We start from the raw sequence: 15,770 nt of genomic DNA, 5'->3' as shown, positions 1-15,770 counted from the left end.
TTTGATTAGACATCAGGAAAAAATTCCTGATGGTCTGGGCAGTTCGGTAGTGGAACGGATTGCCGAGAGAGGTGGTGGACTCTCCTGCACTGGAGATATTCAAGCAGAGGCTCGACAAGCACCTGTTGGAGATGCTCTAAGAGGATTTCCTGCCTAAGGCAGGGGGTTGGACTAGATGATCTATTTGGCCCCTTTCAGCGCTATGATTCAGTGATTCAATTTGATAGATGATGATGATTAACAGTATTTATATGCTGCTTTTCAACAAAAAGTTCACAAAGCAGCTTACAGAGAAAATCCAATAACTAATGGCTCCCAGTCCCTAAAGGGCTCACAATCTAAAAAGATGCCAAAGAACACAAGCAGAGAGCCACTAGAAAAGACACTGATGGGGTGAGAAGGGCCAGTTATTCTCCCTCTGCTAAATAAATGAGGGACACCCTCTTGAAAAGTGCCTCTTACCCAGTTAGCAGGGATAGATGGTGAGCAATGGCATTTTTTTTGTCTTTGGCAGCACTTAAAAGCTGTCATGCAATGGGATCTAATAACTTATAACTTGGGGTCGCTGACCTGCAGTGGCAGCACTGCCTGGGATTTTGAATGGAATAAAATTTAATGTCCAAAAATAAATTTGAATTTTTAATTCCAAATGTCACACTTCAAATTTGAGTGGTGAAACTGGGAATCTAAACAATGTGCAAATGCTAATTTCAGCTCTGCTGCATCAGAGCACGTTAAATGTTATAACATTTCTATTTGAGCACTTATGTGTAGAAATTTAGCCAACTGGGACAACTATACACATGTGTTTATATGTGTACATGCGCTAGAGGGACTACACTTAATTGTGGTCTAATAAAGTTCCACTGTGTGGACATGCAACAGAACACATGTACAATTACCACTTACGCTTGGAGTCCCAGCAAATCCATGATTGTTCTAAAGCAAGACTGGACATTGAAATCTTCCTTCTTTCACACACAAAGAGGGGAGCATGTGAGCTCAAGTTTTGTGGTCATTAGTAGAAGCAAGCCATAATTAAACCATGTTTTTGCATCATGCGTGAGCCAAGCCATACTGAGTTGCAGGCTATTTCCTACATCACGGTGCCTGAAACTCTTCTAGCTGTTAACATTTTGTGATTCTAGGCATCAGAGGCCTAGTTCTCATTGAGATACTAAGGACGCAATCCTACCCAACTTTCAAGCACTGACATAGCTGTGCCAATGTGGTGTGCACTGCATCTTGCAGTGGGGAGGCAGTCAAGGGGGCCTCTCAAGGTAAGGGCATGTTTGTTACCTTACCTTGGGGGCTGCATTGTGGCTAAGTCAGTACTGGAAAGTTGTTTAGGATTGCACCCTAAATCTGCATCTCATCTCTCACTTCAGATTGCAAGGGCTTATGCATTTGAAAATGCTTCTGTACAAAATACTCCCTTTGAAAGTGGAATGTAAATGTCAAGGAGAAAGGCCATAACGTACCCATCTCCTTGACATGTTTATGGTTTTCCCATGCAACTAGAAAAGTAGCTCAGCACTGGATGTGATTTCAATTTGCGGGAATATGTGAGTGCAGGAAATTGTGCCATATAAACAGAAGGTGGATTAATCATTACACCCTAAGTGCATTGAACTACTAGGTCACTGACAATTGGAATCCATGCTCTAGTCTGGAAGTTTCCCAGTGTGAAGAATAAATCATATTGCGCCATGACTGTCAGAAGGGGGAGTGCAACAGAAAAAAGAGTGTGCAGTTCAGATTTGGGAGATACGAGTTCAAATCTCTCCTTAACTATGAGATTAGTTAGGTGGACTAGACAAAGTCCAGGGCTGGCTCTCATTCTATAGCTCCTCACACATAGGGATTCCAGGGCATGGTCTGGTAGCATATGGTACAGTTTCCCAGCTGATGCTAAGTGTGCACATAGGGCAGAAGCCTAACCAGGTCTACTCAGAAGTAAGTCCTATTTTGTTCAATATAAATATATAAATGTAATAATGTTACTCCTGCTAACTAGCTAAGAGGAATTTTTTCAAGTGGTACTTATCTGATACTCTGCAGGAGAGTAACTGACCCTCTTCAGCCCAGCACAGTGTCTCTTCTAGTGGCTGTTTGCCGGTGTTCTGTATCTTTTTAGAGTGTGAGCAGACAGGGAACCGTTTACTTAGTTGATTTTTCTCTGTAGACCACTTTGTGATGTTGAAAAGCGGTATATAAATATTTTTAAAAACAAAACACATGAATAAAAAGGGGCCGCCCAATCTCTGGGCATCCTGTCCGAGTCTGAAGGAAGTGTGGAATTGCAAAGGAGTAGAATTGTGGCCGTAAACATTTTAGCTCAGTGTTTCCCAAACTGTGGTGGGTCGTGACCCAATGTTCCCTGCCACACCACCAAGCATTCCTAGGAGCTGCTTCCAGGTTGCACCAGGTCTGTGACCCACTCCATTGGTGTCCACAGGCCTCAGAATGCCTTGAGAAATTGACTTCAGGTTTGTGTCTGCAACTTCTGGTTTACCTCCAGGTAAACCCAAGTAAACCCAGGTAAACTCTGGGCAGGCAGAGGCCAATTGAGTAGGTTACAGGCCTGGCACGACCTGGAAGCAGACTCTGGAGGCTACCAGGAACGCTTTGTGGTGTGGCAGGGGTCATCTTGTCACAACCCATCGTGGATGACGAGGTGGGTCGTAGCACTAAAAATTTTGGGAACTGCTGCTGTATAGCCCACCACACTACTCCTCCACACTTTCCCAACCTCTTGAAGTCCCACCCAGACCTAGCAACTCTAGCGCTTGAGGCAGCATAGCAAAGCACTGCCCTCATCCCTTGTGACTTGCAGAGCATACTGCATATTCCCCACCCACCCCCATGACATGTAAGGCCACGTTACAGTCTTTCAGAGCATTATGTACTACCTGGGCGGGAGCACCATAAAAAACTAGCTCTCAGTCTTTAATGGAGGCTGTCATGTCACCAGTTAAAATGCCAGTTTCCCCCCAAAATCCTAGATGGGGCAGAGCAACACTGCGGGTTGGGCAGTGCACTGACTGAGCCCGGTTCGGCTACACCCCCCTGTGGCAGACATTGAACACCCCCCTGTGGCAGACACTGAACAAGAGTAAAATCTGGCTACTCCTTCATGTATGTAAATCACAACCCAATCTTATCTGTACAATACGCTAGCAGATCTTGTGGTCCACTGTCATCTTCCATAGGAGCAGCTGCTCCAACTGTCTTTGAGCCACTTTCAATGGTGCAGCAGTGAGTAAACCCCATGCCATCAGCCATGGGCCACAGACTGGCCTTTGGTGCAGGTAGGTTGGTGGCGGGGGAGAACTGGGGTGGGGATCAGCCCAGACCAGGGGTGGGTTGGGGGCAGGTCGGTGGTGAATCTTAGCAGCAGTGACAACCACTGAAACCTATGACCCTGTTCTGGGTCTGACACATCCCTTTTGCCACACTGGCAAAATAGTAGGGGACCAGGGGAGTAGTGGAGGAGGAAAGTAAACATTTCTTTGACTTACCTCTCTGGTTGGCCTGGTACCCAGCCGGCCCACGGGTTGCGTCAACGTCCCTGCACTGTGCAGGCTGGCCCTGGATAGGACTGGGCCATAAGACTCCTCAAAGCAGTAACAAGAGTGCACACTCACTCTACCGCTTTAGAGAGCCACTTTAGATTGTGAGCTAGACGAATAAATTGTAGCCAGCCGTTTTCAGTCTGAACCTTTTTAAAAACTTCCCATGGTCCTCTTACTTACCACCCAGGTGTGACCGATGGAGCCTGCAACCCCCAAGATGCAGAGATTGTAGGGGGCAACTACACACTGCTGGAAAATGGTACTGCACTGAGATACGTGTGTCCAGAAGGGAAATATCCATATCCAACAGAGATGCGGAGTTGCCAATATGGCAGATTTTGGACCCCCATGCGGAATAAGCGTTCCAAGATCCTCAGCAAGGCAGAGTGCCGAGGTATGTGAACAGTCTTACGTCTCTCAAATCCCTCTTCAGAATCCACCCGAAATCTTTAGCCCGACCCCTGGGTATCCATACTATACTGTAACCAAGCTTAAATACGTATGCAGAAAATTGTTGTTCAGTCATCAAGTCGCGTCCAACTCTTTGTGACCCCCTGGACCACAGCACGCCAGGCCCCCCGTCTACCATGAACTTCTGGAGCATGTCCAAATTCGTGTTCGTTGCCTCCATGACACTATCTAACCATCTCATCCTCTGCCGTCCCCTTCTATTTTTGCCTTCAATTTTTATGCAGAAAATAATCTCCTAAAATTCCCACTTTATTCCTGCCTTTGCTCTTCCCCATCCTTTCCTCTGTTGTACCCCTTCCAGATTAAAATTGTGACCACAACAGAGAAAGCACCCTTCTTTTCCTCCTTTGTAAAGAGCTACGAGCATGGATGCACTATAAATAAATAATGTGTAAATATATTGATATATTCATCTCTAGGGTCATCACAGGGGCCTTTGAGGAAGCCAGGTAGTAGATGTGGAGGGTGGGAGAAGGCAGCCACAGCTTGAGGTGCATGGCTGAGTGACTCTGCTGCTGCCCAGTGGCATAGCTAGAGGGGGTGCAAAGCACTAAGTTTTGCGGAGAGTCTCACCATGGCATGCAAGTGGCCCCCCCTTCAGAGCCAAAACGAAGGCTCCGTTTTGCTCCCACCACCTGAAATGGCTCCAAAGGGGAGGGGCCGCTTGTACGTCCATCCACCCGCCATGTTAATTGGGTTCCCCTAGCACCAACCTCAGCTGCTCTCAGCTGCTGAGCTTTGAACTGGTGCCTCAGGAGAAGCAGAACTGCTGAAAGGACAGCACTGAGAGAACCCAATTTCCATGCAGGTTGCCCTTTCAGCAGCAGCATTTCTGCCGAGGCCTTGCAAGAGCACCTCTCAGCTGCTGAGCTGATATGACCAAGATTTACATATTTTCTCCTTTTGTCATTTGTAGCTATTGATTTCCTAGTGAGAAAAATCTGCTCACTCCTGGTCATCACCTTCTTAATGATGTCACTTTCTTCTTAATGACACCCCTTTTGACCCTCAGTAGGTGCCATGAGTCCTATTTAGCCTGCTGTATAAAATGAGTTTGACACCCCTGTTAGGAAAAGACACTCCCTACTTCCAGAATACTATCAGTTTGAATATAATGCCAAGAAGTCATTATTATTATACTTTATTTATCCCTTTATTTATCCCAGTGCCACTGAATTTTATCAGAATGTAGATATGATGCTACTTCAGTATTGTGATCAGTGTGATAATATTTGTTTCTGTATGTATGCTCTGGGTATTTTGTATGTTTATGTGTTTGTGATTAATATAAAAATGAATGTTAAAAAGAAAAAGATAAGAGTTGTTGCTGACAATATCTTGGGAACTTTTTGTTCCTGTTGGCAATTTTACCAAATCAAACTTTATCCACGGAATTCATATTGATATTTTGGACCTTTGGCAGCTCTTGGATCAGGGCAGAATTTACTGTGGCAGAATTTACTGTGAACGGCAATACTGGATGAGTGGATGTGGTGTGGGTTTGAAGGAACATGCAGACAATTTACTATGTCCTGTTGGATGACCTTTCCCATTCCTTTCAGATGTCCGCTGCTTTAGGCCTTTGGAGTTTGAAGGTGGCCAGTATGAGCCCCGGCAACCCTACTATAATGTCAGCCAGGAACTGAGATTTGAATGCTACGAGGGGTACAGGTTGGAAGGGTCCCAGAGCCGCACCTGCCTCCCCAATGGGAAATGGAGTGGAACCACCACTATATGTGAAGATGGAGGTGAGTTTGATGTTCAGAAACAGGCAAGTTCGGCCAACTTTCTTGTTTCTGAGGTAGGTTGTAAGGGCTGATCTCTTTCACCTTTTGAATATTGGTTGGTTGGCAACCTTCAGTCTCGAAAGACTATGGTATAAGCCTACAGCACCCAGTATTCCCAGGCAGTCTCCCATCCAAGTACTAACCAGGCCTGACCCTGCTTAGCTTTCAAGATCAGATGCGACTGGGCATGTGCAGGGTAACAGTTGCTGAATATTGTTTGCCATCTTTTATTTGGTCAGTCAACTAGGGCCATTGAGAGCTGGCATTAGGCCCGGGGCAAGATGCCTGATTGGGCCCACCCTTCTCCTAGCAGACTCATCCCCACCACCCTCTGACATCCTTTCATTGAGTAGTACTACTGTGTTTCTTTTCTTCTATCTCAGCAAAGTCCTCCTTATTTGCTTTTTCTTCTTCAAATAACGCAAGGGAATCCAAGTGCCTTTCACTCTCTTAATAATAATAATAATACAGGTATTTATATACCGCCTTTCTTGGTCTTTATTCAAGACTTTATTCAAGGCGGTTTACGTAGGCAGGCTGATTAAATCCCCGTAGGGATTTTTACAATGGAAAGAAGGTTCTATCTTTCAAGAACCACAACAGTCCAGGTGTTTCACTCTGATCTGGTTCCACATTCTGGCCTCCATCCTCCCACGCTCAGAGCAGATGGAATAGCTTGGCTTCAGCTTGTCAGCTGCTTCAAGGTCGCACGGTGCCGGTGGCCTCGAACTGGCAACCTTGTGGATGTTATCTTCAGGCAAATGGAGGCTCTACCCTCTAGACCAGACCTCCTGCCCATTACCATGTGATAATTTTGAAACAGAGTGCAGGTGAAATAAACTTGCCTCACCTTTTAAAACTTTTTTCCCTGTGTCCGGACTTATTTTTGTACGCCATACTGCTAATTTCACCTTCAAACATGCCAAAACGCATGTAGACTTGATCAAAGGGCATTGTTCTAGACAAGTGGTTCTCAAACTTTTTAGCACTGAGACCCACTTTTTGGAACGACAATCTGTCGGGACCCACCAGATGTGATGTCATTAACCTGGAAGTGATGTCATGGCTGGAAGTGACATCATCAAGCAAGAAAATTTTCAACAACCCCATGTGACAAAATTAAATAAATTAAGTAAATTATTACTTAATTATAATTAAGCATGCGGGAGTATGTGCTGTATCCTAACCGCCTTCCTGGGCCTGATCCCTTGACCCAGATCAACATGGACTTGTCCCAACAATTGAGCTGGCGCAGGTTGAAGTTGATCAGTTGTGGCAGCTGGGGCTTACCCCAGGGAAAAGGGACAAATGTCCCCTTACAACAAGGAGACCTCCAGAAGCCAAAATTCTCCCAAGGGATACAGTGTAGCTGCCACTGGTGCCACTGCATCTCCATATGGGAATTTAGTTAGGACTGGTCTGCCTGTTAGAATTGGGCTGTAACCTGCCTATCTGGGAGTTTTATTTTTAAAAAAAATTGGCACGTATTTCTTATTTATCCATACATCTCAGTTTTGCTGTTGTCAATCACAGTGTCAATCATTGCATCATCTCTTCTACCCAGGTGGCAACTGCCCCAACCCTGGTGTCCCAATTGGGGCCCGAAAAGATGGCACCCAGTATCGGATAGGAGACCGGATCGTCTACCGTTGTGACAACAGTCTCTCTCTCATGGGATCCAAAGAGCGAATTTGCCAAGAGTCTGGAGTTTGGAGTGGATCGGAACCAGAGTGTCGAAGTGAGCCAAAGGATAGGGTGGGTGGAGGGTGGGCACTTGGGTTAAAAGAAAGCTCCTGAATTGTTTATGGAAACAATGGATCACCTCTGCTCCAGAACTGGAAACTCAGAACTGTTGTTTCCAGTTCTGGTTGGGAGATCTATGGTTTGTGGTCAGTGGCATCACTATTGGGGTATAGGGGGTGTGGACTGCACCAGGTGACACTAGAAGAGGGCAGGTGGAAATTTCCTAGCCGGGCTGACCAAGAGACCAGGTCTGTCAGGCAGGTAGATCTGGGTGCTGCCTTGAGAAGTTGGTAGACCTGGAGTCAGGAGACTTTTCTGGCTGTTGCCGTCCTCCCCCTGCCCAGTTTTGCCCCCTGCCCACCCTATCACTGCCTTCCACCTGCCCCACACTGGGTAACACTACTCCTGGGTGATGCCACTGTTTATGGTAACTATGATTTGCCTGTTTGGGTAATCATGAAAGCTACAGGGTGGCCACAAAGTCCCTATGCATGAGATTGTGTGGATTAGGAATTGAAGCCATTTAAGACTGCGTAAGGATTTTGTGGTGTCCTGTACAGTTTGTTCAGATCAGGAAAAGAGAGAAGGCATTGGAACATGTGAGGAAGGCGAGAGAGGGAGGAGGGAACATGTGAACCAGGTGAAAGAGTCTATAGTCTCTGGCAAGATTAGAGGGTCTTGATCCACCTCTCTGTCATCCAAGGATCACATAAATTGTGGGATTATTACTTTGGATGAGTTGAGTTAACTCCATTGAGAAACAAGACCTGTGATTCACACAGCAAGTAAAGATACGTAGTTTGAAAAAACACAAACGCTGGAATCATTGGCCCATGAAAACAGGGGTTCTTATCTCAGGGTAGCAGTGAGGCAATATGACTGATTGTCATTCATATTGAAGCGCTGCAGAAATTTTTGAAGAATGCGGTAGAAAGGAGATGACAGCTCCTAGCACATTTACCTCAGTGGGCCCCACCTGAGGACATGTCATATTTTTTAAGATGACATTGTCAGTGGGGATAGGAAATGGGGAAAAAAAATGGTTGGCAACCTTCAGTCTCGAAAGACTATGGTATAAGCCTACAGCAGCCGGTATTCCCAAGCGGTCTCCCATCCAAGTACTTAACCAGGCCTGACCCTGCTTAGCTTCCAAGATCAGATAAGATCAGAGATGTGCAGGGTAGTCACATGTTTTTATTTTCTTGCTCAGTCTGCTCAGCTTCCATAGGAAAAGTTTATGCCAGTGGCACAGGTTATAAGGTATTGGAGTCTGATTTTTCAAGCTTCACTGGTGCCTTCCACAGTCAACCAGGGTTTGGATTTGGAGAGGGGATGATAGTTTCTCAAACTCTGGCTTCCCGCTTCTTCCCCAGATTCATATACCTACGACACCCCAGAAGAAGTTGCCACCAAGTTCATCTCATCCCTCACTGAAGTTGCAGAGTCTGCAGACCCCGACAAAGTTGTTGGTGAGTTTTCATGAACTGGGTGGGGCTGGATGAAGAAACTTCCACCTGGGAGCATTAGTGGGAGTGGTTAGATTGCTTCAGATCCTCCTCTCTTCTGAGCAGTGAGAAGATGTGACATTGGCCGTGTGGGATTTTTCCCCCCCTGTTAAACAGCAGTCGCTGGTAGGCAATCAGGATCAGGACCACAGTTGGGCATAGAGGGAGGCTCCGCCCCTCCGGTTGCAATCTGAATGAACAATGGTAGCTTCCGTTACGGGGCAAATAGCAGCTACAGGTGGGCTGGGGAAACAATCTGGTTTGGGACCACAGCAGAGGAAACAATGAACGCTTCCCTCCATGCCAGTCACATAGCAATGATGGGAAAACCCAGCTGAGATCAAGAGTGTGACTGGCACACTCTTGATCTCAACTGGGTTTTCCCATCAATGCTATTCAACAAAGAAAAATACATTTGGAGTCCTGCTCATTATAACAGAAAGATGGCTGGGAAGGAGAAGCTGTGGCTGCCTTGTGTCCTGCAGCACCAGGAAACTGAAATGGTTGGCAACCTTCAGTCTCGAAAGACTATGGTATAAGCCTACAGCACCTGGTATTCCCAGGTGGTCTCCCATCCAAGTACTAACCAGGCCTGACCCTGCTTAACTTTCAAGATCAGACGAGATCAGGCATGTGCAAGGTAACAGTTGTTGCATATATTGTCACAAATTTGGAATATAATGTTGTGAATGAGCCTTGCAGTAGGGTTTGACCTGAGACTCTGCTCAGCCAGTGTGTCTAGAATTGGACAAAAAAGGTAACAACAGGATGCATCATCCCTAATGGGGAAATCTCCCTGGAAGGGGAAAAATCATCTGGCTGGGGGAAAGCAGTCCTAATGCTCTCCTGGTTGTAACGCAAAATCCCTATTTATTTCATTTTGCATCATGACCCATCTCAGTTTTGCCCCTCAGAGCTGCTTCACTAGTACAAGGAAGGCATTTTCTGGTGTACTTGCAATGAGGCTGATTGTGGCTTCTTGAAAGAACAGAGAAAATTTTACCAGCTGAAATCTAGGTACAGCAGGCGCAAGGATGAATTCATGGAACAGTTATGGGGAGACGGTGGTGCCTCTGTAGGGATGGAGGGAGAAAGTCTAGAGGTTTAGAGGCATGGTAGGAAGGAGTCAAGACTTCCAGTTTCTTTAGGAATGAGGAGCTGGGCAGGGTGCAGAAGCTGGGTGGAGTTGGGAAATGCACCTCAGATCTTGGATTCTTTTTCCCCACAGCGGAAACAGAAAAGCGTAGGATCAAGATTGAAGTTGGTGGCAAAATGAACATCTACTTTGTCCTTGATGCCTCTCGAAGCATTGGTGGGGTGAATTTCAATGATGCCCAGAATGTCATCATCAACTTGATTGAGAAGGTACGTTATGTTCCTTGTGTGTCCCACCCCAGCCATGCCCCAGTAAGATTATGGAGCAGGATGGCCCATCCACTTCCAAGGCAATCCCCTGAGGGTTAATATTTTGGTACCTGGATGGAGACTTGCAGAGCCCTACAGGTAAACTCATAAACTCAGGCAGGCTGGTACTGCAGCCTCGATGATAACCTTGAATTACAATGCTTACAGCCTAAATCCTGTGTTGGACTGGGCTGTACTACAGAATGCTTTGGGACAGCAGAAGACACTTTTGCTGTTGCCAAATGGCTGCCTGATAGAGCTTGCAGTGCTCTGTTGGCAGCCACTTTGGAAGTGCTGCTGCAAGAGGCTGGACCTCATCACACCCACCATAGCAGGTCAGGCAGAGGAGGAAAAATAGGAGGCTGAAGGAGGTTGGATTCGGCAGAGATGCCATTCCCTGGATCCCATCCCCTCTGTCGGCATCCCCCTATCCCCTCTTTCTATCACTGGATTTGTGCCAGCTACAGATCTGGTGCAGATCCTAGAAGACCCATTGCCAAGTGGGAGGCTTATGGAGAGGTAAGGGGATTTATGGAGAGGTAAGGGGATTTAAATCTCCTTTCACCTCCAAAGCCTACTTATCCACCAGCATCACCCCTCCTGGATACTGCATGGTCCTTTTTGGCACAGCTGTACCAGCGGGAGGGGGGGATAGGATTGGGCGCCTTCCTTAGCGCCTAGGACTACAGTGGTGCCAGAATGGTGACCACTGTATCTTCGGGAGCCAGGGAAGCAGCACCTGGTCTCCTCCGGGTAAGGGAACCATTACCCTGTGTAACACCCAGGCGGCTCCAATGGGTCTCCTCGAATATGCACCTGCTATTGAGTGGGCACAGAAGCAAGGAGACCCATGTCGAGTTTCCCGGCCCAGGACAGGGGTTAGGATACGACGGCAGGCTCTTCGGCCATCTCCACTTCCCTCCCAGGCTTGCTGCTCCCCTCCCCCAACTTCCCCCCACCCAGTCCTGCCCCTTCTCATCCTGCCCTCCACCCTGTAAGGCACGTTGTTAGTGCCTTAAGGCTCATAGGAAGGGGCTCTTAGTCTGCCAGGCTTGTTGAGGTCACTGGTGGCACTGAGACACTGAGCCCCAGCTCAAGAACCCCAAGCTTTTACGGTCAGAGCTTAAGCTGGCCTAGTGTCAGAGCCCAGTAATTGGTGAGGAATTCAGATGTGGAAGACATATTGTGCTTAGGCAAGCTGTACAGCAACCAATGGTCAAAACCCCAAACTGAGGGGACCAATGGCAACCTGCGTGATCCCGTTCCTTCCCTCTCCTGATGCTCTGATCTCCCCTTTCAGATCTCCAGCTATGACATCTCCCCTAACTACGGCATCATCACCTTTGCCACTGAAGCCAAAGAGATTGTGAGTACAATCCACCCGCAGAGCAGCAATGCCGCCTGGGTAATTGACCGCCTGAGGAACATCACATATTCAGGTGAGGTGTGATCTTAGCTGGTGCCTCTAGGCATTTATTTAACACATTTTTATTACTGTGTCTTCAATGCATTCCTAGGGCCAGTGGCATAGCTGGAGGGGGGGCGTAGCTGGAGTGGCATAGAGTGGATGTAGCTCCAGTGGCATAGCTGGAGGGGGACTTGCTGGCAGCAAGGCGGGCAAGCGGCCCCTCCCTGTACTCATCTACAGCTCCTACCTAAAACCTTGGGGTTGAGGTCTTTCTTTACTAGCCTGGCTTCTGTGCTGGGTGAAGGCTTTTCCCATCTCTTTTCCTCCTCATGAAGAGAAGCTTTGTTTCCTTCAATTGCCCTCAGCAATGGCAAAGGACATTTTATTTCTGTGCAGCAGGCAGCCAACTGAAAGGGGCCCCTTTACGGAATAAGGAAATGAGGCCACAACTTAAGCGGACTGGTGCTTGTCAGGGTTAGAGGACTGGAGGCAAAAGAAGGGCAGAGCTCCACCTGTGCCTTAACAACAAGTTGCTCAGTGTGAGGAGGATCCTGGCTGCAATCAACAGCCAGGAAGGAATCTTAAAGGGCCCTTGAGTCTCTATTCAGCTGGCAGTTGCAGTACCGCTCTCTGACCATCCGCAGTGGCGGCGCTGAATTGCAGCAGAGATCAGGCAAACATATCCCCGCTCTGGCAAGCTACCATGGTGATGCAGAAGGAGAAACATCCTGATTCTTCTGCCTCCTGGTTCTGTGCCAACCCCACCAGGCTGTGGGTGAGGGTAGAGACACATGTATACATTTAGGTGTGGGGGTTTGGCGCACAGTGCAAACACTGCTTTGTCCCATCTGGCTCCTGTGCTGACTGAAGTGATTGCAAAGCGGACTGAAGTGATTGGAAGTTTGCTGGGGTTTTTTTTTGTTTGTTGGGATTTTTTTTAAGTGTTTTTCCCTCCCTATCTTGTGGTGGTGGTGGGGAGAAGTAGCATCTTCACTGGCAATAGGCCAGCCAGCTAACCCTGTGCTCAGCCCTGCCCTGAGAATAGGACAAGGAATGACACAAAGGACTCACAATATGGCTTGGTCACCCTTTTGCTTCCGTCTCCAGAACACAGGCATAAGCCTGGGACCAACATCTACAGAGGCATGAAAGCTGTCTATGACATGATGATAAATCAACAAGCAGACGAATTGAGGCAGAAATTGGAACCCCCTCCGATTGCCACCACCACACGCCATGTCATCATCCTCCTGTCCGATGGTAAGATCTTAAGGAAGGAAAGGCAGCATTTTTTTTTTCGTTTGTGGCCAAAACTTTCTGCAAACTTGTACCAATCAGTGTCATTTAACTGCAATTTGGCTGCCCAGAGCCATGGCTGCCTTTGGGCCTTGCTTGTCAATTTCCTAGAGGGCTTTCAGAAGCAGGATACATGACTCAGGTATTTGTTGAATCCAGCAGGGCTCTTCTTATGGAGGTCTTCTTCCTACCTACAAAGGCATGCTAGCTTCAGGTCCCCACCTCTTGTAACCAGTTTCCTCTCTTTCCAGGCAATCACAACATGGAAGGTACCCCAGTCCCTGTCATCAAGAGTATCAGGGATTTCCTCAATATCGGACGCAACCGCCTTGAACCTCGTGAAGACTATTTGGGTAAGATGTCATGAGTCATAATGTCATGATGTCATAAGATGTAAGATGTCATGACTGGAGTGGGGGGCGGGTAAATGGGAGAAAAATCCCAGCATTGATGGGAGCCAGCACCAGTCCCAGGTTCAGTGAGGCAGTTCCCACTGTGGCAGTTTGGAGCAGGGATTCCTAGTTCTTGAAACTATTTTTTTATTCATTTTATTTAATTTGGTGATAGTCTGATCCACTTCTGCTCATCTGAGAACCAGTCAATACACACTTAAGTAATGAAATAATTTACAGGACACTATAAAGCAGCCTGGAACAACAATTATGTGTTCCTGCCCAAGCCCTGAGGTCTTTCGGTGAGTGAGAGCAGTTACATGTGACAAGGCTTTTCAACAGTGCGGCCTCATTAACAAACCTTCCCACCTTGCAGGGGTGTAGTAATAAGTTTTAAAGTGCAGGAGCTTGTCATGACACCCCCATAGCCACGCTCCTTTAAGGCTATGACAACCAGAAATTTCTTCATTAGAGTGTTTGCTTCTCCTGACACGTATTTTTTTGAAACGTATTAAGGGCCTTCTAAGGGCCTCTAAACCATTTTGGGGCTGAAAATTGGAAGTGCTGTTTAAAGGCCCTCTGGAAGCCTCTAGAGGGGGAGGCTGCAGCCCAGAGTGGTGAAATGGGGTGGCATGGATGGCCACAGCACCCATGCAGGTGTGGCGCCCAGGGCATTTGCTGCCTTGCACCCCCCTAGGTACACCAGTGGTTCCTGGTGTTCCCGCAGTTCTTTGCTGTTGCAAAAGGAAGGGCTGGTGAGGCAACACAGGTTGCTGTTTTCAAATACCTAAAGGGCTGTCATACGGAAGAAGGGAATAATTTATTCTCAGCTGTCTCTGAAAGTAGAACTAGAACCAATGATACAAACTGCAAGAGAGGAGATTTCGATTAGGCATCAGGAAAAAATGCCTGACCGTCAGGGCGGTTCGGCAGTGGAACAGATTGCCAAGAGAGGTGGCGGACTCTTCCCTCACTAGAGATATTCAAGCAGAGGCTCGACAAGCTCCTGTTGGTGCTTGTCTAACTCTATGATTCTATGAATACAGTTAATAGCAGAGATGTATGTGACAATCCTGGATGGTCAGAACGGGGGGTAGAAGTATGAAAGGGAGATGCAACATCAATACATTGCAGCATGAGATTCCCTCCCCCCTTGGCTTACCTCTGTGGGGTACATTAACCTTCCCTGTTAGGGTGGTGAGATAGTGGTTCTAGTTAACAGAAAGATGTTAACATGTGTTGTCTCAGAGTTCTTGATGCAGGTACTCTGGCCCAGGAAGTCTCCACTCACAAACACTCATTTGTGAGTGGAGATCTCCTGGGGCAGAGTACCTGCATCAAGAATTCTGAGACAACATGTGTTATCATCTTTCTGGAGTACAGCATTCAAGATGTATTGGTGCTTTGTTTTCCACTTGGAACATTCTTGGTTCACGTGCCTTCCTCCACCTTTGCTCCTAGATATTTATGTCTTTGGTGTGGGGAGCGGAGTCAACACAGACAACATAAACGAACTGGCATCTAGAAAACACGGAGAGACACACAGCTTCAAACTCAAAAACAGCACTGAGTTGCAAGAGGCCTTTGAGAGCATGATTGGTAATATGATTGACATTTCAATGATTTCAGCACGTTGCACACTGCCAGTGAAATGCCACATTCTTTGTGTACCCTAAGTTTAGGAAATGACTTTTAAAACACAAAACATTTTGTTTTTCACCATGTTAATATTTCCGTATTGTTCGGTTCAAATACATTATGATGTATTTACATGACGTTGTAGCATGTCTTATATTTTTTGGTGAGACCTCCTGCTGTTTACATGTTTAGAGACAAATTCATGGGTCTTGTATTGGCCACCTTGGCTATATGGAACGTCCAGACTCAGAGGCAGGGTTCTCCAAATACCAGCAGCTGGGGAGCAATCGCAGGAGACAGTTATTACCTTCAGGCCCTCCTTGTGGGCTTCCCAGCATCATCTGGGTGGGCTGCCGGGTTGCTTGACTAGATGGATATTTGGCATGATCCAGCACAGTTATTGTCATATTTTCTTGCTACTCCACAACCAGTGTCCCAATTGGTTGGTTGGCAACCTTCAGTCTCGAAAGACTATGGTATAAGCCTACAGCACCCGGTATTCCCAGGTGGTCTCCCATCCAAGTACTAACCAGGCCTGACCCTGCTTAGCT

General features: G+C 47.1%; 1 protein-coding gene and 1 pseudogene across 1 annotated transcript in view; one reads left to right on the top strand and one right to left on the bottom strand.

Moving 5' to 3' along the window:
• Positions 1-15,770, top strand: part of CFB (complement factor B) — a 59,661-nt gene that overhangs the window by 35,173 nt on the left and 8,718 nt on the right. The window contains exons 20-28 of the mRNA XM_066613114.1: positions 3,763-3,969; positions 5,609-5,794; positions 7,398-7,571; positions 8,950-9,045; positions 10,310-10,446; positions 11,786-11,924; positions 13,001-13,153; positions 13,441-13,542; positions 15,043-15,180. Of these exons, the coding sequence (XP_066469211.1) occupies positions 3,763-3,969; positions 5,609-5,794; positions 7,398-7,571; positions 8,950-9,045; positions 10,310-10,446; positions 11,786-11,924; positions 13,001-13,153; positions 13,441-13,542; positions 15,043-15,180 (1,332 nt within the window). The remainder of the gene's footprint in view (positions 1-3,762; positions 3,970-5,608; positions 5,795-7,397; positions 7,572-8,949; positions 9,046-10,309; positions 10,447-11,785; positions 11,925-13,000; positions 13,154-13,440; positions 13,543-15,042; positions 15,181-15,770) is intronic.
• Positions 9,620-9,736, bottom strand: LOC136642709 (5S ribosomal RNA; annotated as a pseudogene).

Source organism: Tiliqua scincoides, chromosome 2 (genome assembly GCF_035046505.1).
Source record: "Tiliqua scincoides isolate rTilSci1 chromosome 2, rTilSci1.hap2, whole genome shotgun sequence".
Lineage (NCBI taxonomy): Eukaryota > Metazoa > Chordata > Lepidosauria > Squamata > Scincidae > Tiliqua > Tiliqua scincoides.
This window is presented reverse-complemented; position numbering and strand designations above follow the sequence as displayed.